This window comes from Brassica napus, chromosome C3, assembly GCF_020379485.1.
Source record: "Brassica napus cultivar Da-Ae chromosome C3, Da-Ae, whole genome shotgun sequence".
NCBI classification, from domain to species: Eukaryota; Viridiplantae; Streptophyta; class Magnoliopsida; order Brassicales; family Brassicaceae; genus Brassica; species Brassica napus.
Genome location: NC_063446.1, coordinates 67,201,712 through 67,226,169, shown reverse-complemented (window position 1 = coordinate 67,226,169; position 24,458 = coordinate 67,201,712). Strand labels below are relative to the sequence as shown.

Sequence of the window (24,458 nt, the reverse complement as noted above, 5' to 3'; positions counted from 1 at the left end):
TCTCAATAATCATGGTCAAGTTTCATCTAGTTTTTCAGTTTTACCAAATTTGACAGTTTTACAGTTTTACAATTTACAAGTTTCACAATTTTACCAAGTTATATTTAAACGGTTGTACATTTGGTAAAACTAGGCACAAAGTTTTACTAAGTTGTACTATTGTCATGGTACAAATTTATAAAACTTTGTACCTAGTTTAACCATGTTCTATAGTTTTACAAAGTTGTACTTAAATGATTGTATAACTTAGTAAAACTTTGTTTCTGGGTTAAAGTTTTACTTTTACATTTTTCATATATCATGTCACATGCCAAATCTAAGAGAGAAAATCAAATAAGAAGAAGAAGAAATCGTAGAAAAATCTTAAATCGCAAAAAAAGACCAACAAAACAGAAAATGAGAAGAACAGATCGAAGTAGAAGAAGAAATCAAAGAAAAGGAATGAAGGATTCATAAAAGAGTAGAAGAGATTTGAAGAAGAATATATTAGTTAAAGAACAAGAGGAAAACATATTGAAAGAGAATGAGAAACAGATAATTCATAAAAAAAAGAAAAGGCAATTCGAAGAACAAGAGATTGAGATCGAAGATTGAAAGAGAGATTAGGTCTAATGGCATAGCATGTAAATAAGTGGATTTATTAAGGGTATATTAAAATTTTTAATCAGATTTCGAATAAAAACTAAATCAAAATAAAATAGAATTTAGAGTAAGAGTATTTGAGAAATTTTTTTTTTTTCACGCATGAGTACTGGAACAATTGATTCGGTCTCTCTAAGGCAAAAAGTGAATTTGTTTCTGAAGAAAAAAAGAACTTTGATGTAATTAACGTTTCTCAGATGTCGCCAGTTCTACATCGCATATTGACAACTCTTAGTTCTCTATGACTACACAAATCAAACAGAAGACTATATGGCCTTTGTTGTTTTCTTCGTTTCATACTTGCTCTTCCCTTACGTCAAGAACATGTGTAGTAACAGCACGCTCTTGTCAATTGGTTACGTCCAGAACATGTGTAATAACAGTACGTTCTTGTCTATATATAGGTCTTTCGATTATGTGGTTCTTACCTTTTTTTTAGTGTAATAAACTCGAGTTTGTTATGAAAGTAGAATTCTAGATTTCACGTTTTTGAAGGAAGAATTCAAGTAAAGGAGCTCTGATCAACTAACACCGATTACTATTATAAATCTTTGATGTATTATTCTAAAGAACATGAGACAAAAACTAAGGTCACAATACAACACACAAGGTTTTTTTTAAGTCTTTAAACAGATAATATTACAACATACAACATAGGAGCCACATGACGAAGATTATATTTATAGGGTCTGATCCCTTCCCATCTTTTTTCTCTGCCTATTAGAACCACACAAGGACGAATCAAGAATCTTGTTCACCCATTTTAGATGCTTGGTCTCACGTTCAGATGGCTTGCAAGCTTCTGTCCCAGAGTTTTGTCAGCCTGTTTTCACACAACATATTTACCACATCAGTGACAAAAATGGTAAAAACTTTCACCAACATTATCTGATTATTTTTGTCAAAAAAAAAACATTATCTGATTATCTCACAGATGTTATACCTGAGACCAGTAAGAGATCCAGATGCTGCGGATTTCATGTGTGATGCGGGGGTCAGATAAGGCTTCAATCCATCTACGGATGAAACGTTCTTGCCTGAAGTCAAAACCAAACCGTATAACATCAAGAACATATAGATGCCTTGGACATCATCATCATTTTAAAAAAAAAACCTCTCTGGTGTAAAGGAACGGTATCTCTCTCCAGGCTCCTTGAAGTTGTTCTCTTTCTCAATAACACACTGCAAACACACAACAGTAAACTATTAGTTCATATGTTTCTTGTGTGAAAAATCCTTGTGTTGATATGATTACTTACCCTCTCACGTTTCCCAGAGCAGACAGCAGGTGGAGTTGGATACTTCTCAGCATGACGAACAGGATCATACCTCGATGGGAAGTAGTTTACCTATAACAACATATCTTCTTGTAAGATAACCACATTCTAGCTTCCAAAAGTTTAATATAAAGATACTAATATACTGTCATATTTCATATACCTCCTCGTCCCTGTGCATGAAGTTCATGAACCCCTCATGGTGATTGTTGTGATGAGCACATTTGGGTGCATTAACTGGCAGCTGAAGGTAGTTCGGACCAAGACGGTGTCTCTGAGTGTCAGCATAAGAGAAGACACGCGTCTGAAGCAGCTTGTCGTCCGAGTAATGTATCCCAGGAACAATGATAGCAGGGCAAAAGGCAAGCTGCTCATTCTCCGCAAAGAAGTTATCAATGTTCTTGTTCAACACCATACGACCAACGGGTTGGAGAGGCAAAAGATTCTCAGGCCAGGTCTTGGTGACATCGAGTGGGTCAAAGTCGAACTTGTCTTCGTCAGCTGGATCAATGACCTGGATAAAGAGCTTCCACTCAGGGTAGTTTCCAGCAGCAATGGAGTCATACAAGTCCTGTGTGGCGTGACTGTGGTTGGTTCCTCCTACACGGACTGCATCTTCTTCTAAAAGAGACTTGACTCCACACGTGGGTTTCCAGTGGAACTTCACGTAGTGAGCTTTTCCGGATTTGTTGATGAGCATGTAGGTGTTGACACCTGAGCCTTCCATGTGTCTGTAATCTTGCGGGATACCGATGTCATCAAAGAGGAAAGTGAACATGTTCAAGCTCTCAGGGTGGTGTGAGAAGAAGTCAAGGACTCTCCAGTTTTCTTGAATGTGAGATTTAGGGTTTGGTTTAAGCGCGTGGACCATGTCAGGGAACTTCATCCCGTCGCGGATGAAGAAGACAGGGAAGTTGTTTCCGACAAGATCAAAGTTCCCCTGTTTGGAAAGAACAATCCCTTACTTGTTTAGCAAGAAGTATCTATTTTTATTAATTTGTTAAAAAGAAGTGATGACTTACTTCTCTGGTGTAGAACTTGACTGCGAAGCCACGAGGGTCTCTCAAGGTCTCGGGACTTCCACGTTCATGGATAACGGTGGAGAAACGGACAATGACCGGTGTCTGTACACCTGGAGCTCTGAGGAAGTCTGCACACGTTAGGTTAGATATATCATGCGTGACCTCAAAGAAACCCTTTGCACTGGCTCCTCTTGCGTGAACCACACGTTCTGGAATACGCTCCCTGTCGAAGTTGGCAAGCTTCTCGACGAGATGGTAATCCTCAAGAAGGATAGGACCTGCCAAGATCCAACACAAACAGAAGTGTGTAACGTTAACATTTCTTACAGATGTAAACCATATGAAACGGTCATAGTAAGATAGAGAGGATACCTCTGGGTCCAACGGTCATGGAGGAGTTGTTGTTCCATACAGGAGCGCCAGAGTTGGTGGTGAAGAATGGAGAGTTGTAAGAACTCGCCGGCCGATACTGCATCAATCAGAAGCATCATCCTGATTTAACCAAACATTCAAGACGAAGAGGTGATAGACATAGGGGAGAGTTGTTACCTTGTAAGGATCCATAGTAGAAAGATAGAGAGAGTTTGGAGAGATTCAGGGATTTAGCAAAACGAGGAGATGGAGATGATTTTAATATTTGCTTGCATATTTATAAATGGCGTGTGTCTTGCTGCCTTTGCGCTTTAAAGCCAATTTTAAAGGTTATCGTTTTTTCTTTTATTTTCTGATAAAAACTGGAAAATCAAATACTACAAAAGTTATTTATTGTGGCGATAAATTCAGGAACGTCTGTAGATGATATATCAATTGTTTTTTCTTTCTTAAAACTAACCACCGGTTACCTACGTATTTACTTTATTTTATTAGTTTTGATTTGTTGTACTTGTACGAATATTTTTCTTCTGTAAGAAAATGATTGAGAAAATTGTTTTTAATTTTGGATTGTTTAAGCTTACCTATATCAGTTGGGAGTGTTATATGATCGGATACACATTCATAGATGAACCCTTTAACATCGCATTTTCAAGTTTAAATTTTGGAGGAGGATAATGCTTTTTAACTAAGTAAACTCTTCAACACTTATTAATAGAAGATGAAAAACATGACATGTTTTGGCTCAAAATTAAATTACGTTTATGTATTTTAAGTTTTTGTTTAAAACCCAATTAATGTGTAGTTTTGAACCTTGTAGGTATAATACTACTAACACCTTCAACTCGTGGATAGCTCAAGACGATAAACTATACAATGTGATCAGAATTTAGATTCCCAAGAAGAAAGATAAGCTGATGAACCCACGATGGTGATATTGTCAAAAATATTTTGAATATAGGAGATTTTTATATGGTTACAGAAGCAAGGAAGAAGAATGACAAATAAATAAATAATGTATTTTCCAACACAGAGAAGAAGAAAAAATGAGGACGGCATGGAGTTATGGTTCCTTATCCGGTTATTTTGGCTCTTTACTACAACCTTTTATGTGGTTTAGTGTGGTTTTGGATGACGTGGATGATTACTTGGGCTCCACGTGTGGTTGGATAATGTGAACGCCTCAGGCTGGAGCAGATGCCCTCTTGAATTGATAATTGTTTTGTTTGTCAACGCGAGACGAGATTATCAATTTCTGAATGGCCCACCTCAGAACCTTCATGTTGTTTCTGAAGTTTTAAGTGATTTTAAGACTTTTCATTAAACAGAAATTTAACACACGTTTATTCCCTCCCACGTATGGCAAAGTATGGTCGCCTAACAAAACATACACATTGGTACACATTGGGTTACTCAACCCCCATAGGTTATAGAGAAACCAAAAAGTAAGTGTACATATAACAAAACATTATTATGAATTTATGATTACTATGGGCTTAATAAGCAAGCTGATCTAAATTGACAAACCATGTCAGCTATAGACTTTGACAATATAACTATATAAACTATTCGGTTTTCGGTCTTTTTTTTTCATTTTAGTTTTTGATCTTGTAAATGGCAATAAGATTTTACCAAATGAGCTAGAAAAAAAGAGCGAGCAACTGAACCTATTGTGAGTACACTTTTTTTTTTGTGCAAACATGGTCGCCATTAATTAAACTTGAAGATTCTTACAATAGTTTAGAGCTTTTACAGTTCCATTAGCATTGCAAACTGCCAACTTGGTGGCTAAACAAGAGTTTTTTTAACCATTTAGCTTTTACAGCTCTATTGTGAGTACACACTATAGCCCAAAAGCTCCACCGAATTAAAACGGCACGGCAATAACAAAAAGGTGTCAAATGGGCCAATATATCTGGGCTGGACCAAATACTTAACACGATTCTACAACTAATTACTCTACCGTTTTCATGGTATACTTGATGTAGTCTTGGTTTATATGAAGTGTCCGGTTACTTTAATTCCCTAACCAATCTTGAAGTAAGAAGGTTCTTGGAAAGAATTTTCTACAGGCCTACCTTCAGGCTAATTATTGGATCAAGCCCATGATCAAATAGGCCGCATGTGGTTACAGCTGATTTGTGTTTGAGTGAACTGAGCTACATTTGATGAAGTCCTCGTTATTAAGCTGATTTAACAAGTTGTAGTATACATGATAAGGAAACAGCCTGTTGATCAATTCTGTTCGTCTCCTTCACAAGAATCACCATGTGTCACTAGGTTCATGTTCTCCTAAAAGTCATAAGGATACATAGACTCTTTTTAGTTCCTCTGGTCGATTGTTTCACGTTTTATCTCTACCTCCAAAAGTTTTTGCTAGAAGCTTGTAAAGGTTTGATTTGCTCAAATTAAATTCCCTTTATAAAAGGCAACATTTTCTTTTAATTTAATATTAAATTATTAGTCGTAACCAAAAACAGCTGGAAATCTGAAATATCGAGGAACACCAGGTTTATTATCATAGTTAACTTTGTTTGGATGTATACGTACTTCTTTTTTTTAAAAGAGCTAGATTAAGGGGACGTACATTTGAAATAAAGTATTATTATACGAAAACCGAAGTAGAATGGCCAGGCAAGATGATGTACTATTACTATATGTATGTTTTTAAGTTTAAATATACAAAAAAACTTGTAAGAATAATTAAGCTAAGTTCATACACATGACACTTTAGCTACTAATACCATATGTAGGAGCAGCACTAACGACAGGACACCCAATAAGAGTACAATCCACAAACTAAACGTATTCACTAAATTAAGTACGATATGTTAAACATGTATTGTGTATCTATGGTGCTTATTAGAGCATATTTTGTGTGCCTGACTGAACCATTAAACATCCGCCACAAGTTTTAACTTAAAAGTAGTGGCCGTAGGTAATAATAATTAAAAATAACATTCTGAAAACGAGGACCACCTTTAAAGAGTTGGAGAAAGACGTGTTGTAGATGAATCTAGCCGTTACCAGAAATAGTACACGTGGCACGATTTGAGTGAATGAAGGAAGAGATCTGACCTGTCTTTTGCCTAACTGATGTGGAAACAGTGACGTGGATGTCTTGGAGATAAAGATTGGGCGAGCAAGGTTGCCCCTGTGGTAGGTTATTTGCTTGGACTTCAATTATTATCCAAATTAACCCAATATGTATAATAATTTAATCATAACCCCCTTCTTTTCCGGAGAAAGAACATAAATCAAAGGATTGGCAGCGAGATCATGTTTAAGATATGATTCATTCTCACATGCAATGATATCGTCTGAACCAAAAATATGATCCACCATAAGGAGATTTGAATCAGGGAATGTCTTAGATGGCTCAGTTCAAAAAAAAAATGTCTTAGATGGCAAACCCACCCAATTGATTATGATGACCATCATTTCGGTTTCATAAATTGACTCAGGTATATGCATATTCCCACCAGCTTTGGCTAATCAGTTTTCAAGTTAAATATAGACACGCTAATGACTCAGAGTCTCGGACCTGTACGAGTTTAAGATACAAATGAACATGCACTAATATTTGGATTATATTTAAGCTTACATAATTTTTCTAATATAATTTTGTAATGAGAAAAGCATACAGTCATGGAAAAGGAGGATAACAATAATCAGTTTCATGATTGCACAGCGACCTGGCATTTTTTTCTGGGACGGATCGGATATCCGGACAATTTTAAGGTATTCGGATCAGGATCCTTATCCGGCGGATTCATAATTTTACTATCATTATCCGGAACCGGGGTTCTCGGATATCCGGGTGTCGGATATCCTTCTAAAAATTGTAATATCCGGCGGATATCCGGATTTGGATTCTTAAAATAAATAAAAAATAATATTAATATATATAAAATATGAACAATAATTTAAAAATAAAAAAATATATAATGTTTTTAATTATTTATATGTATAATATTACAAAATTTACATAAAATTTATATATACTATTATAAAATAAAAATATATTAAATAAAATTAATTTTTTATATAGATATTACTATTTTTGAAATATTTATTAATAAAACTTACGGATCCGGATATCCAGACTAAAAAATTAAGATATTCAGATCCGGATTCGGCTTTGACGGATCCAACATTTTACTATTCAGATCCGGATTCGGTTCCTCCGAATATCCGGATTTCCGGATTTTCGGATCGGATCCGGATCGAATCCGGATCTCGGATTAAAACCTCGTCGCAAAGACAGCATAATTTCAAATCAAATATTTCTGATGTACTGTACTTCCATGATGGTGTATTAATTAAAGTTATTTCCGTGTCTATATAGAACGTAAAAGACTCAGAGTATTTCTATCATGCTAATCAGTTAATATATTGACATTTGCGTAAAAAATAAGTGTTAATATTGGTATTCCAGAAAGTGACTAATTAGTAACAATGGACATTAACAAAAGAAAGTTGATTAGGGCTCGGAGGATAAGGACAAATGTTCTATTCACGAATAAAAAAACGAAAGCAGTAGGGTGTACTAATAGTCTTTTTTTTTGTTCAAATGTACTAATAGTTTAATACTATCATATAATCTGCTTTTGGAAACATAATTAAAAATTGAAATCACTTTGTTTTTGGACTTGGATGGACCAAAACGATAATAATTACTCGTTACGGTCTTACAGGCTTCCTCTTCCGTTATTATTATCCGTTGGTCCCCTATTTTAACTCGATGATAATTGCTAGTTCTTTTTTTGGGTCAAATATTCTTGCGGTAATGGTTTTGTATTTATGCAATCCTTATTTCTAAATTACCATTCATAGACGATTATTCATATATATATATATATGTAACATAAAAAAAATTCTGCTTAATGTCAAAGAAATCTTTGAATCCTGATAATTGTTCGTATAGTAATCATATAAAATAACAAGCTATAAGTAATTGGTTCCTTATGGGCCGAAAGTCTGGTAGATTTGATTTTGAGACATGAACTTCGTTTTTGTTTGTTATATAACTTATAAGAACATCTATACAATTAGCTCCATCAAGACTCTTATAGTCTGAAAGATGGTATTGGGATGTTAGTGAATATTCACTTTCGGATAATATCTTGATCGATATTACATATTCCCATATGTGGTTGTTAGTATCTTTGGAGATAGAGATGTATACCTTGTCGTACACGACAAGCTAGGACCGGCTTATATGTATAAAAGACGAGTAGGATTCTCATAGTAACAATGACGTGAAATACAAGAGTATTATCAGATCTTTTATGGTATCAGAGCCCTAGGTATGTCAGCCGACGGCAAACAGATTGAAAGCAAGATGGAGGGAGCGGTGAGCAAGATCGTGACGTCTCCATACGCTTTGTCATCTAAGGATGATCCAGCAAATGTGATCACACAAGTTGTCTTCAATGGAAGAAACTATGATGAATGGGTAAGGAAGGTGAAAACCGGACTTCGAGCAAAGAAGAAACTGGGTTTCATCGATGGTGCAGTGAAAGCACCGCAAGAAGGATCGGAAGAAGAAGATGACTGGATGACCGTGAACGCCATGGTGACATCTTGGATCTTTAACACCATTGAACCAAGACTTAGGTCCAGCATCACACATCGTGAGATAGCTAAGGATCTATGGGAGAGCATCAAGGCGCGTTTCAGTTCAAGAAGTGAAGTCAGAGTTCAGCAACTGAAAGAAGAATTGATGAACTGCAAGCAGAGAGATATGTCACTTGAGACATACTATGGAAAGTTGCAAGTGATTTGGGAAGATCTCTCAAATTATGAATACAAACCGGTGTGTAGCTGTGGAGGATGCAAGTGTCAAGGGTGCACATGCGATTTTTTGCGTCAGCTCGAGATGGCACGAGAAAGAGAGAAGCTACATCAGTTCTGTATTGGTTTGGACGCGTCGTTGTATGGGAACATACGAACGGCTATTGTGAACACAGAACCACTTCCCAGTGTTGATCACGCCTACTCCATGGTGGCAAGAGAAGAACAGATGCGATTCTCTGACCGTGAACGGGTGAAGGAGGCAAGAGGAGAAGCAATGGATTTTGCAGTGAACACACCTCGGAACAATAACAGAGGAGGTTACTGTACTCATTGCAACAAAACCGGTCATGACACTGCAGGGTGTTATCAGCTGCACGGTTACCCTGAGTGGTGGGTCGAGAAATATGGAAAAGGACGAGGAGGTAAGACTTCTCAACAGGGAAGTGGAGCTGCTCCAGCGAGAAACAAAGGAAGCTACGGGAGGGGAGCAACTGTCAATGCAGTCTCTCACGTAGGACTTTCAGCTGATGCCCATGAAGTGACCGGATTAACAAAGGATCAGTGGGACAAGCTGGTAAAATTGCTGGGAGAGAAAACAGAGGAGACACGGCTAACTGGTAAGAACTGTAGAGATGATTGGATAGTAGACAGTGGTGCTTCTCATCATATGACAGGGATGGTAGATGGCTTGTTTGATATACATACAGTTGCTCCATGTCTAGTTGGATTACCAAACGGGAAGTTAGTGATGGCTGACCAAGAGGGAAGCGTCATTCTGACTAACAATCTTACACTGCATAGTGTACTTTACGTGAAAGAACTGAAGTGCAATTTGATCTCGGTTTCACAACTCATTGATGAGCTGAATTGTATTGTTCTGTTCTCAAAAACGTGTTGTCTATTACAGGACCTCACGCTGATGACTCCGATTGGAACAGGTAAAAGACGGGATGGCGTCTACTTTCTTCAAGGAGTGGAGTTGGTGAGAAGAGTGAAGAAAGTAGGTGCAAAGGAGTCGCTGGAGCTGTGGCACAGGCGACTTGGGCATGCATCAGAGAAGAGAATAAGGCAGTTGCCAGTAGTTGAAAGTAGTGGTGTTGAGTTTTCAGTTTGTGATATTTGTTTTCGAGCAAAACAGTGTAGAAGTGAATATTCACTAACATCCCAATATTCACTAACATCCCGTCATTAAAATGAATATTCACTAACATCCCGTCATTAAAATGACAACAGTGCGCATGTTCCTGAAGATTGCGTGTGGACGAGGCTGGGACTTACACCAGATGGACGTTCATAACGCGTTTTTACACGGGGACTTGGATGAAGAAGTTTTTATGAAACTACCGCCTGGTTTCCATGCTCCAGAAAAGGGTATGGTGTGTCGCCTACGCAAGTCTTTATATGGTTTGAAGCAATCGCCGCGTTGCTGGTTTGCAAAGTTTGCAAAGGCTCTCTTTGATTATGGTTTCGTCCAGTGTGGAGCTCATCATTCGCTTTTTTCTTTGATCACACGGAAGAAGGAACTTCATGTTTTAATATATGTTGATGATCTAGTTTTGACAGGGAGTTCGAATGAAGTTGTTCAGGAATTTAAGTCTTATCTAAGTACATGTTTTCACATGAAGGATCTTGGAAAACTTAAATATTTCTTGGGTATTGAAGTGGCACGAAGCCAGGAGGGGATATTTTTGTCGCAGAGAAAGTATACGCTTGATATTCTAGCTGACGTTGGTTTTCTTGGTGGTCGGCCTGTCGAGTTTCCTATTGAGCAAAATCACAAATTAGCCAAGTCTGTCGCTCAGCCCTTGTCTAACCCGCAACAGTACAGGCGCCTAGTTGGAAGGCTGATCTACTTGTCAGCAACACGTCCAGACCTCGCCTACGCGGTCCACACTCTTTCTCAATTTATGCAGCGGCCAACTCAGGAGCATTGGGATGCTGGACTGCGAGTAGTGAAGTATTTGAAAGGGTCTCCTGGACAAGGTATCTTGCTCAAATCAGACTGTGATTTTCAGCTTACTGCTTGGTGTGATTCGGACTGGGCAGGGTGTCCGATAACAAGAAGATCTCTTAGTGGATGGCTGGTTCAGTTGGGAGATTCACCGATCTCATGGAGGTCTAAGAAGCAAGAGGTGGTCTCTCGTTCATCTGCTGAAGCAGAGTACCGCGCGATGGTGGAGGCATTGTGCGAGCTAAAGTGGATAAAGAGTGTTCTCTACACTATGGGTATTGATCATCGGGAGGCGATGAATTTGTATTGTGATAGTCGCTCAGCTCTTCATATAGCTTCTAACCCGGTTTTCCATGAGCGTACTAAACACGTTGAGTTGGACTGTCATTTCATTCGTGATGATATACAGCGGGGTGTAGTACGAACGAAGCATGTGTCTACGTTGAATCAGTTGGCTGATATTTTCACAAAAGCACTTGGCGGAAAGGTGTTTCAGTCATTTCTTTTCAAGTTGGGCATTAGAAATCTATATGCTCCAACTTGAGGAGGGGTATTGGGATGTTAGTGAATATTCACTTTCGGATAATATCTTGATCGATATTACATATTCCCATATGTGGTTGTTAGTATCTTTGGAGATAGAGATGTATACCTTGTCGTACACGACAAGCTAGGACCGGCTTATATGTATAAAAGACGAGTAGGATTCTCATAGTAACAATGACGTGAAATACAAGAGTATTATCAGATCTTTTAGATGGTCTCTATACCATCTCCACTAGCTCCATCAATCAAGACTCTTATATTTGAAGCCTTGCAACTTATTAACCTTCCCCTGTCCGGTGCCGCTATACCATTATGGCCCTGGGTCCTATGGAGCCTTTGGAAGGCCCGCAATAAGCGTTGCTTTGAGGACCGTACCTATTCAGCTACAGAGATTGTCTCTAAGGCCGTCTCTGATGCACGAGAATGGCAAGACTCGCAGATTCACTTTGCTGAAGATATCTCACTAGCTCACAACCATCTCGCACCTCACCCATCTTTACGTGTTAATACGTCTGGTCCTACTTGTCATGTTGATGCAGCATGGGATGCCCGCTCTGGTATGTGTGGGCTGGGGGGTCTCTTCTCTGGCTCTCCCACCCTGACTCGTCTCCCCCGGATCTCCGCCACTCGGAGCCTTGTATCATCTGCATTGATGGCTGAGGCCCTTGCAATTCGTCTGGCAGTTATTACTGCTGCTTTCTCGAACATTAAAACCCTTGCGATCATGTCTGATTCTCTTACTCTCATCAAGATGCTGAAACAGAAGGAATCAAGGCCGGCTCTGTATGGGATTTTGTTCGATATCTATCATTTTAGCACCTACTTTGATGTAATTTCATTTCATTTTATTCCTCGCTTGCAAAACTCTGAAGCTGATTCAGTTGCTAAGTTGGCTCTTGCCAACCCTGTTGTATCAGTCTCCTCTAATGGAGCGTAAAACCTTTAATTATGAATGAAACACTCTTTGATCAAAAAAAGAACATCTATACAATTAAAAGTACATCATGAGTCTCTAATTACTTTAAAAGTAACAATAATAGAAGAAAAAATGAGTGAGAAATCAAATAAGAAACTTTAAAATTTCATGAGAATCCTATAATTCACTTATTTATGATGTTAGGAGTTTTTAAGGCTCCTAAGACAAATGTTGTAGTATAGTGATTGTCGAACCAGTTCTGAGAGATATCAAAGCACCGAGAATGCAAGTACTTACTTAATCTAAGTGCAACCAATGATTTAAAGGGGTTTTAAACTACTACTAATACTAGAAAGCAATTACAGAATGATACTTTCTATTTAAGGGAAAAGAGAACTCATGGGCATAGGGATTAGACCTTGGGTGATCAAGTATCGAACTAAGGATGGCAAACGATCAATCAAACTATCAACCTTAAGCTTAGACACAATCTTAAACAAACTCTATGTCTAGATGAATGTTCATTTACTAACATATCTCAAAAATCAAATGTCTTTGGTTGGATAATATGAAAGCAATCATTACTAACAAGTCTATTGGCTATCTTAACACCTTTAACAACAAATGTCTTTGGTAAAGTATGTTAAAAGCTTAGGAGAGTTGTCTCAGACATTTCATCAAACACCTTGTGGGTGGGAAATGCCTAAAGATCAACTTTTGAGTGGCCAACTCAGAAGATGCATTATGAATACTCTACTAGCAAGGAACAAGAAGATCTACACTAAAACATCCTAGAACTAACCTAATCACCCTTAATCTCCCTAACCCATGAATTCAAAAAGTGATTACTCACTAATCTCCATGATTCCTCTTAAACCCATGGTGGATTTCAGATTAATCATGTAGAGAAATAGATAAGAAATCAACAAGAACACAAGACGAGAGCAATCAAATCTGAATCAAAAGAAGTTTTCACTAGTTCTTCTCCAGAAAAAGAGATTCTCTCTTGGTCGCTGCCAAGAGTACTTAAAACATAGGTTTTGAAAAGTAAAAACGTGCATAATGAAATGAACAAAAGGCCCTTGGGAAAACATGAATTCGGCCAAACAAATAGACGTGGAGCGACCTCGGCACGTCGCTTCGAGAGGTCGCTCCCGGGTCATTTCTTCGCGAGCGACCTGGTTGTGTCGCTCTGAAGACGTCGCTCCCGGGTCGTCTCCTCGCGAGCGACCTGGTTGTGTCGCTCCGAAGACGTCGCTCCCGGGTCGTTCCTCGCGAGCGACCTGGCTGTGTCGCTCTGAACTGGTCGCTGTGGTGAGGTCGCTCTAGGAGCTGGAGCGACTTCGCCTTGTCGCTCTGAACTGGTCACTCTAGGAGCTGGAGCGACTTCGCTTTGTCGCTCTAGGAGGTCGCTCCGAAGCGTATAGGACGAGCGAGTTCATGGCGTCGCTCCGGTAGGTCGCTCTGGCTGGAGCGACTTGAGATAGTCGCTCTGGGCTGGTCGCTCCAGGCAGTGCTCGTCCAAAGATCACTCTAATCACCTCCTTTGAGCTCCAAATGAACCCAAATGTCTCCAGGAACTCCATGTGGTACTCCAATACCTGATAGAGACATATGTATGCAAAATGCAACCTAGACATGGCTAAATCCTAATATATATGATAAAAATGCACATGAATAAATGGATAAAACAATGTGAATATGCAAGATATCTACTCCCCCAAACTTATTCTTTTACTTGTCCTCAAGTGAACTTTCTAGAACTCATAGGGAGAGAGGTTTGAAGGTGGGAGCTCATAGCCAAAAGAAACACACAAAGCACTCAAATCAACATTTAAATTCAGCATTAGTACACCCTCTCTTATTATACTCTAGCTTCTCTAGGCCTATCTCAACTCTTTTCATCCCTACACTCATCATCATGCATTCACACATGCAAATCAGTCAACTCTCAAGTTCATTAAGCATAGCATCAAGTGAATTCTTGCAAATGGTCAATTGGTCCAAATCATTTGGTTGAGTAAGGGAAGACTTTTATTCAAGTGGGTTAAGAGGTTCAAAATCCATGATCTTTTAAAGTGGTTTACTTTCAAAACAAGTAGCCTTGACATTGCACATAATATATCTAAGAAAGGGACCAATTCATGCATACAATGCTCAATCTCCATTGTTATACCCTTTTCCCAAACATACAGGTTACACAATCACTTCCCAATGTCAAACCCAACTCCCATCTCTCACCAAAAGATCCCAAGAATATTTTGCACATAAAACTCTTTTTCTTTGAAATATATAAAGGATTTTCTCAACTTCTAAACAAATCTTAGCTCTAAACAACTTTGCTAGCCTTTTTTTTTTTTATATATATATATATTTTTTTTTGGGGGCCAAGAATTTTCATAAACTCGAGCTAGACGTTTAAACACAAAGAGTCTATTCTTTTCCTTCGAACTTTTCATGCTTCCAAACCATAGTCACAACACTCACCCCCACCTATAGCTAGACAATAGAGTGCCTAATCTAGCAAGAATGAAGACCAAGCATTGTCGTTCCCGATACTCTCAACATTATGCACATGTAAGGCTTTCCAAAAAAAGGCCTCACTCATCAAATAATGAAAGCTTAAAAGGAGGAAGGGATTTTGGGAATGGTGTACCACTAGAGTTTGTCAAAAAAGATTGGCATAAAGGATGTGACAACTCAAGTGTGTATATCCATGATTCAGTACACAAGGGACCATGAGCAAGATGCATTAAGTTCGTTCAGTTCAAATAAGGTTGTAGTTGGCTTCAAAGACTGAGTTTCAGCAATCAACAAGTTTTAAGAAGAGTCTTCAAGGCTCGAAGCATACAAGTGTTTTTGAGAGGTGCATAAGCTACTCAAGTGCAAAGTAATGTTCTTTACAAGGCATTTCAAATCATTGCTCCCAATGCAAGTAAATGCAACCTATATGCTCTAGACTCTCCTAGAAATGCAAATGATGCAAACTAAATGAATATTTTTTTATGCAAATATATATGTATAATGCAATGCATGAAACTCAAAATCATCAAAGCAAACGTGATCAAATACTTGGTACCTCCCCCAAACTTAAATGACACAGTCTCTGTGTTGTCAAGGAGAGAGAGATACCCAAAAAGAGAAAACTAATATGCAAAAATGAAATGGTATATACAAAGGAAAGTAGTGGGTTACCTTCTATGGGGAATGAGTAGAGGGAGATGCTCCCTCCTCGTTGTCCTCAGGTGGTAACTCTTCAAGGGGTTCATCAGCAGGAGTGCTCATCTCTTCAATGTAGAAGGCTTGCCCGAACACAGTTGGTTTCTTCATTTTCTCATTGATGTCAAAGTGGAGAACATGCCCTTTACCCAAATGGAGATCAATCGTGCCCTCTTTCACCTTAACAATTGCTCCTGCTGTAGCTAGGAATGGCCTTCCAAGAATCAATGGGTTTTGAGCCTCCTCACCCATCTCAAGCACCACAAAATCTGTAGGTATCTCATACCTTCCAATCTTCACAGGTAGGTCCTCTAAGATGCCCACAGGGTACTTCACTGAACGATCAGCTAACACCAGAGAGAGTCTACACTTCTTGTACTGAGTGAATCCAAGCTTCTTTGCAACAGACAAAGGCATCACGCTGACACTAGCTCCCAAATTGCAGAGACATTTCTCAAATACCATAGGTCCAAGAGGACAAGGTAGTGTGAAGCATCCTGGATCCTCTAACTTCTCTGGAACATCAAGCCTTTGGATGATGGCACTGCACTCATGGGTAAGAATCATCATGCTTTCCATTTCCTTCTTCTTTGCAGCTACAACATCTTTCAGGAACTTGTTGTATTGAGGAATCAACATGAAAGCATCGATGATGGGCATTGCAACCTGAGCTTCACTCATTTGCTTCTCAAACAAAGCCTTGTACTTCTTTAGCAGCTGCCTCTTGAATCTACCAGGGAATGGTAGTTTGGGTTCATAGGGAGGAGGAACAAAAGAAGTCTCACTTGCTGGAGCAAGAACTTCACCATCCTTCACTGTTTTCTTCTCTTCCCCAACCTTTCCTTTACCCTTGGCTTCCACAATCTTCTCCAAGATTTCATCATTGATTTTCTCATCAACAATCACCACTTCATCATCTAAGTTGATGGCCACCTCCTCATCTAGTTTCTCAGCATCCCTGGTGAGGGTTGTAGGAGGTAACTGCTTACCACTCCTAAGGGTGATAGCTTTGGCCTCCTTGGGGTTTTGGTCAGATTTTCCAGGTAGAGATCCTTGCTGGCGAGTCTGGTGAGTGTTCATGGAAGCAAACTGATTCTCTAAATTCTTGACTGTAGAAGCAAGATGTGAGAACTTGTTGTTGAGCTCATTGTAGCTCCCATCAATCTTGGAATGAAGGTTCTTTAACTCATAACCAACATGCTTCTCACTTCTAGTCTGAGACTCCAAGATTTGTTTCAGCAGGGTGTCAGTGCTGCTCTCTTGAGGAGCAGAGAAACCAGATGAGGGGTTTTGCTGAGGTTGATAGCTGCCTTACTGGTTGTTTCGAGACGGATAACCACTCTGTTGGTTGTTGGGATAGGATTTCTGTTGGTAGTTGTTGTACTGAAAGTTGGGCTCTTTTTTGTATCAGCTACCATTGTTGTTGATGAAACACAGCTCTTCCTCACCGTCCAAACCTTCAACCTCATGGACAACAGGTGGTGTCTCTTGGCTTGGATTACCAACAAAGTGCAGCTACTCTTGTGTGGCTTTATCAGCAAGGAGGATGTCTATCTTATCCTGTAGAGCTTTCAACTCCTTCCTCGTCTGCTTATCATTTGTTCGACTGCTTCTGTCGTGGTCTCCACTGTAGACTGCATCACTCTTTACCATGTTGTCAACCAGCTCCTCTGCATATTCCTCAGTTCTCCCCAAGAAGAACCCATTGCTAGCTATATCCAGTCTGGCCCTGTACTTAGGAAGAGCACCACGGTAGAATGTGCTCAGCAAGCTCTCCTTAGAGAAACCATGGTGTGGGCATTCAGCTTGGTAGCCCTTGAATCTCTCTCAGGCTTCACTGAAGCCTTCCAAGTTCTTCTGTTGGAAACTTGAGATCTCATTTCTCAGCTTAACAGTTCTTGAGGATGAGAAGAATTTCTCCAAGAATGCTCTCTTGCACTCATCCCAAGTAGTGATAGAGTCACTGGGTAGAGACTTCTCCCACTGACGTGCCTTATCCCCCAAAGAGAAAGGGAATAGCTTGAGCTTTAAGGCATCTTCGGACACACCATTGGTTTTTGACAACCCACAGTAGCTGTCGAACTTGTCCAAGTGATCGAATGGGTCCTCTAAAGCCAAGCCATGATATTTGTTGTTCTCGATCACGTTGAGGAGTCCTGACTTGACCTCAAAGTTGTTGGCTGCCACAGCCGGTGCTCGGATTCCCAGTCTATGACCAAGAATGTTGGGCCGGTCATAAGCACCAATGGGTCGAGCTGCCCGCGGTTGGTATTCTGCCCCTTGCGGTGGATCTGCCATATCAATATCCAATCTCTGCAAGTGGGCTTGTTGTTCTTCTTCTCTTCTAGTTCTAGCACACTCCCTCTCGAAAGCTCTGATGTCTGCTACTATTGGAACTAGGTTTGATGGACCCCTGCTCCTCAAGTTCATACACCTGAAAGTGAAAGGTAGGTGAAGAAGAAGAATTAGTAACAAAAGAAAATAAAAATGACTTAGTCTCAAGTAAGTGACTAAATCTCAATGTTCAAATCTACTCAGAATTTGGCAACGGCGCCAATTTGATGTTAGGAGTTTTCAAGGCTCCTAAGACAAATGTTGTAGTATAGTGATTGTCGAACCAGTTCTGAGAGATATCAAAGCACCGAGAATGCAAGTACTTACTTAATCTAAGTGCAACCAATGATTTAAAGGGGTTTTAAACTACTACTAATACTAGAAAGCAATTACAGAATGATACTTTCTATTTAAGGGAAAAGAGAACTCATGGGCATAAGCATTAGACCTTGGATGATCAAGTATCGAACTAAGGATGGCAAACGATCAATCAAACTATCAACCTTAAGCTTAGACACAATCTTAAACAAACTCTATGTCTAGATGAATGTTCATTTACTAACATATCTCAAACATCAAATGTCTTTGGTTGGATAATATGAAAGCAATCATTACTAACAAGTCTATTGGCTATCTTAACACCTTTAACAACAAATGTTTTGGTAAAGTATGTTAAAAGCTTAGGAGAGTTGTCTCAGGCATTTCATCAAACACCTTGTGGGTGGGAAATGCCTAAAGATCAACTTTTGAGTGGCCAACTCAGAAGATGCATTATGAATACTCTACTAGCAAGGAACAAGAAGATCCACACTAAAACATCCTAGAACTAACCTAATCACCCTTAATCTCCCTAACCCATGAATTCAAAATCTCCATGATTCCTCTTAAACCCATGGTGGATTTCAGATTAATCATGTAGAGAAATAGATAAGAAATCAACAAGAACACAAGACGAGAGCAATCAAATCTGAATCAAAAGAAGTTTTCACTAGTTCTTCTCCAGAAAAAGAGATTCTCTCTTGGTCGCTGCCAAGAGTACTTAAAACATAGGTTTTGAAAAGTAAAAACGTGCATAATGAAATGACCAAAAGGCCCTTGAAAAAACATGAATTCAGCCAAACAAATAGACGTGGAGCGACCTCAGCACGTCGCTGCGAGAGGTCGCTCCCGGGTCGTTTCTTCGCGAGTGACCTGGCTGTGTCGCTCTGAAGACGTCGCTCCCGGGTCGTCTCCTCGCGAGCGACCTGGCTGTGTCGCTCCGAAGACGTCGCTCCCGGGTCGTTCCTCGCGAGCGACCTGGCTGTGTCGCTCTGAACTGGTCGCTGTGGTGAGGTCGCTCTAGGAGCTGGAGCGACTTCGCCTTGTCGCTCTGACCTGGTCGCTCTAAGAGCTTGAGCGACTTCGCTTTGTCGCTCTAGGAGGTCGCTCCGAAGCGCATAGGGCGAGCGAGTTCATGGCGTCGCTCCGGTAGGTCGCTCTGGCTGGAGCGACTTGAGATAGTCGCTCTGGGCTGGTCGCTCCAAGCAGTGCTCGTCCAAAGATCACTCTAATCACCTCATTTGAGCTCCAAATGCACCCAAGTGTCTCCAGGAACTCCATGTGGTACTCCAATACCTGATAGAGACATATGTATGCAAAATGCAACTTAGACATGGCTAAATCCTAATATATATGATGAAAATGCACATGAATAAATGGATAAAACAATGTGAATATGCAAGATATCAATTTATCATTAATTGAGTTTTATTTTTTTAAAAGTTTAATACTAAAAATAAAAGTCCAATAAATATACATGGTTAAAGATGCTCGAATGCATACAAACCTATTGTGTGAGATTTTCAATAAAGTTTATAAAATCTTCGTCAAAATTTTCTTAGCATAAATCCACGAGTGAGTAACTTACCTTTACTAATTTCGTCAGAAGTGTACCACATCATCAATCAATCCATCTCCCTCTTTTCTTGTTTTGTATAAAAGATGATCTTTTTTAACCACCACGGATAATATGTTCTTCTAATATTATTTCTGCTAACAAGTATGTAGAGAGTTTTAACCAAACAAAATGTTAAATAGCTGTTAACTATTTGGAAAGTAGTTAGTTTAGATAGGTACTACTAACCACTTGGAAAATCAACATTTCACCGAAATAACTTATTTGGTAAATAAATTAAAAACAAGAAGAAACTTGCAAAAAAGGAGATTGGACAATAAAAGACAAAGAAATCGATATAACCGTTGAGAAGAAGAGAAAAAAGGGGTCAGATGACATGCTGACGAGAAAACCTTACACCTCATTTCTATCATTAACCCTCACATGGCTTACCTGTACATTTGGGTTCCACCATCTTCTACTTTTTCTATCTCTTTTCAAATTGTATTAACCCCAAAAAATTATTCAGCAAATCTTAATTTACATTATTCTCTCGCATTTTGTTTTATTATCAGAAAATATTCACAATTCCAGAACCGCAGAAGATTTTGTCCATAGCCACCTTTGATTTTTATTTCGTATCATCACTGTCAGATGATACTAAATATTAATTATTTGACATATAATGCCTGTAATAATACACATAAAAACAAAAGAAAACAAAACAAATAAACTGGAGTATAAGTTTATCTAGTAATTAGTTTTCTTTTCTCGTTATTTATTAAATGATCTTATTAATGCCTTGATTATTCGATATTAACTAGAACTAGAAAGTTCCAAGTACAATTTTAAGTTTAGAGGTAATCATCCGACATTTAAATTCCCAAAAACTCTAAGAATATTTCCCATTATAGCATTAAGACAGCATTTGCCGTACAAATAATGATTTTCTTACAGAGCTGTTTAAGATAATTACACATTAGTATTAACTAAACAAACACAAGAAAATACCGAAAACACCCTTGGCTTATCCATGGGCACTTGCTAGGTTCTTTTAAAAGGCAGAAGAGAGACACTGTCGTCGTCACTCACCACCACTCCATACCTATCTAGAGAGAGAAAAACTAAAGTTTCTTTAATAGAGATGTCGAAAGAAGTGAGCGAAGAGGGACACACTCAAAGCCATGGAAAAGACTACGTTGATCCTCCGCCAGCTCCGTTCCTCGACATGGGGGAGCTCAAGTCGTGGTCTTTCTACAGAGCTCTCATCGCCGAGTTCATCGCAACGCTCCTCTTCCTCTACGTCACCGTAGCCACCGTCATCGGCCACAAGAAGCAAACCGGTCCTTGCGACGGCGTCGGTTTACTCGGTATCGCATGGGCTTTCGGTGGTATGATCTTCGTCCTCGTTTACTGCACCGCCGGGGTCTCTGGTAAGTTACCATCTCACCTTTAAAATAAAAATCTTCTTACACGTTTCGCTTACTTTATTACTAATCTTGTTCTTGGTTTGGTTTTTTTTCTTTTCTCAGGTGGTCACATCAACCCAGCTGTGACTTTCGGTCTGTTCTTGGCGCGTAAGGTCTCTCTGGTGAGAGCTGTTGGGTACATGATTGCTCAGTGTCTTGGAGCCATTTGTGGTGTGGGTTTCGTGAAAGCTTTCATGAAGACTCCTTACAACACTCTCGGAGGCGGAGCTAACACCGTAGCCCCTGGTTACAGCAAGGGAACTGCTCTCGGAGCTGAGATCATTGGAACTTTCGTTCTCGTTTACACCGTCTTCTCCGCGACTGACCCTAAGAGAAGCGCTCGTGACTCTCACATCCCTGTAAGTGTTCCTCTCAAAGTGGATAAAGTTTAGATCTTTTAGGGTTTTGTGATAAAGTTTGGTATAATATTAAATGGGTTTGTGTAGATTCTGATTATGTTTGAATCTTTTATATGGTTTTATGATTAATCTTGTTAATATATTAAAAGGGGGCTGTAAAGATTCTTATTAAAGTTTGAATCTTTTGGGGTAAATGATAATTTTCTTGAATAATCTTAAGTGCGTCTGTGTAGTTCCTGGTAAAGTTTGAATCTTTTTTGGGGGTTTGTGGTTGTCTCAAGTGGGTCTTTGTTGTGAAGATTATGATATTGTCTGAACGTTTTTTTGGTTTGGCTGTTCTGTTTTCTGACTAGGTTTTGGCCCCACTTCCAATTGGATTCGCTGTGTTCATGGTGCATTTGGCTACTATCCCCATTACCGGAACTGGAATTAACCCAGCGAGAAGCTTTGGTGCTGCTGTTATCTACAACAACGAGAAGGCGTGGGATGACCATGTATAGTCTTAACTCATCATCTTAATTTTTTTTTAACTTAACTCATCATCTTAATTGATACATTAACTTTGTTAAAAGTATATTAACCATTCGCGTCTCTAATTATTTGATGTTCACATGTTTTTTCAGTGGATCTTCTGGGTTGGTCCGTTCGTGGGAGCACTAGCAGCAGCAGCTTATCATCAATACATCTTGAGAGCTGCAGCAGTTAAGGCATTGGCCTCGTTCCGAAGCAGCGCAACAAACTGATGATGAAGTTGTGAATTTTAGCCACTTAATGAAGGATTAAATGTTACTTTATTTGTTGCTTTTGTGTGTAATGAGAAAGAACTTATTAAGTTGGTGGATGGATCGATGATGTTAATTATGAAATGGATCTATGTTTTCTTTTCTTTCCTTTATTGATTTTTGTTAAAGAAAAAACCCACTTTGTTCAATAGTTTAGTCCGGTGTGTCTTGGGAATCATTTGGCTTTTTATAAGTTAATCTTTCTATTCCTCAACATCCAGTTCAAGAGTATCATCACTTAATTTCGTATTATTGTATTATATGATTTGTCGCAACTCTTATCAGTAACGTCGAAATAAAATACAATTTTTTCTGCTGGTCATGCTGTATTATTGTGTATAGGGGAGGCGTGGTGGGTCATCGATTTCATTTCGTTTCATTATCCTCGGTTTGTCAACAAACCAATTAGTCAGGGACATGTGTACTTTCATATCAGAGTCGAGTAAGAATAATGCGTTACGGCTGTTTCTCGATTGTTCGTTGGATTCCATTTTGCTACGATTTAACTTTTTCGTAAAGTTCTTGCTCATGCTTCTTTTTAGTCTTTTCTTACTCATACAACAATTTTTTTATATTAAAGTGAAGCCAATGGGATTACTACAACCAGACAAACAACGAGACATTAAGCCCATTTCCCACCGCACTAAACATTTTGACGCATGTCGCCTAGCTAATTTTCACCACATGGGTAACTCCGTACGTGAATATTGCACGTATTATTATCACTGTTTTATAGACCCACACTACCTGTTCATGTTTGGACTTACTGAGAAGTGATCTGTATTCGGAACTATACCAACTCAACTAATTGTTTTCTATCTAAAATAATTGAATCATTTGTCTCGACTAAATAGTTGTGATTTTTTTTCTAAATCGATCACGATCACATGTAAGGTGGGAGGGGGGAGGTAGAAACAATGTCACGACTTGTCTTTTCAGTAAAGCGAAACACATAGAGGAGAAGGGACCACAACAACAGCCTAGCATCTACTCTTTACCGGTTATCACGCCTTTTCGGCTCTGTTTTTGAAAATACTTAGCCGTTATTATGAACCTTTCTTCGTTATCTCTTCCTAGCTTCCAACATGGTCCATTCATTTTCAAGTTTGTAAACCCTAAACCCTAACAGTTTATGAGCCATGTTCTTATATAAATGGGCCGTAAGGGTTTTGTTTTTGTGAAGTAAAGGCCCAATTCCTGGCCCACACAAGTCCAGCAACGTTTGAAGACCTGCAACAAAAGGAATAATCACGTTAGTTTCCTTTTCACGTTCGACAAGAGACAAAGCGTTGAATACAATCAGGAATAGGAAATCTAATGTCGGTGGCTGGAGTTATAAATAGGGAGGTAGTAAAGGCTTTAAGATAATCCGGAAATACAGACAATAACGAGCAAGAGAGAAAGATCAAGAGCAATATTAAACAGGCTTCGTTTACTTATTAACCTTGTGATCTCTAATAGTTGATTGTGAGACTCTTTTGCATTCTTGAATAAAAGATACGTTTTGATTCATTGTTATTCTAAAGCACAAGTTGGATAGAATTCCTAACAAGTGGTATCAGAGCAATCCAGGTTAGATTGCAGGTGCTTAAAGGATGGGGAAAACAAGGATCGAAATTGATAGGTTCGACGGAACCGGAGACTTCTCGCTGTGGAAAGTTCGTATGATGGCTCACTTTGGAGTCCTAGGGCTAAAGGACATCCTAACTGATGAGAACCTTCTGTTGGATCCGCCAAAAGAGGAAGCAGAAGGAGATACGAAGGTCACAGGAGATGGAACTACGGAATCAAGCTCAAAGATCGATCCCGTTAAACTTGAAAAGTCGGAGAAGGCAAAAGACATCATCGTCGTCAACGTAGGTAACCAAGTTCTACGGAAGATCAGCCACTGTGAAAC

General features: G+C 39.2%; 2 protein-coding genes and 1 non-coding gene across 3 annotated transcripts; 2 read left to right on the top strand and 1 right to left on the bottom strand.

Annotated features, from left to right (window-relative positions):
• Nucleotides 1–1,181: 1,181 nt before the first annotated feature.
• LOC106421785 (catalase-2) lies at nucleotides 1,182–3,737 on the bottom strand. The gene is made up of 8 exons (XM_048750367.1): nucleotides 3,491–3,737; nucleotides 3,314–3,410; nucleotides 2,942–3,219; nucleotides 2,083–2,859; nucleotides 1,902–1,991; nucleotides 1,757–1,824; nucleotides 1,586–1,679; nucleotides 1,182–1,465 (listed from the first exon to the last, which is right to left on the bottom strand). Exons 1-8 carry the CDS (start codon nucleotides 3,503–3,505, stop codon nucleotides 1,406–1,408), a joined length of 1,479 nt encoding a protein of 492 aa, XP_048606324.1. The 5' UTR covers nucleotides 3,506–3,737; the 3' UTR covers nucleotides 1,182–1,405.
• A 13,790-nt stretch (nucleotides 3,738–17,527) lies between these two features.
• Nucleotides 17,528–17,634, top strand: LOC125584647. Its single transcript, XR_007321557.1, has one exon. It is a non-coding gene; the product is annotated as a small nucleolar RNA R71 (small nucleolar RNA).
• A 3,239-nt stretch (nucleotides 17,635–20,873) lies between these two features.
• Nucleotides 20,874–22,664, top strand: LOC106436084 (aquaporin PIP2-7). The gene is made up of 4 exons (XM_013877042.3): nucleotides 20,874–21,384; nucleotides 21,484–21,779; nucleotides 22,133–22,273; nucleotides 22,403–22,664. Exons 1-4 carry the CDS (start codon nucleotides 21,096–21,098, stop codon nucleotides 22,520–22,522), a joined length of 846 nt encoding a protein of 281 aa, XP_013732496.1. The 5' UTR covers nucleotides 20,874–21,095; the 3' UTR covers nucleotides 22,523–22,664.
• The last annotated feature ends 1,794 nt before the right edge of the window (nucleotides 22,665–24,458 follow it).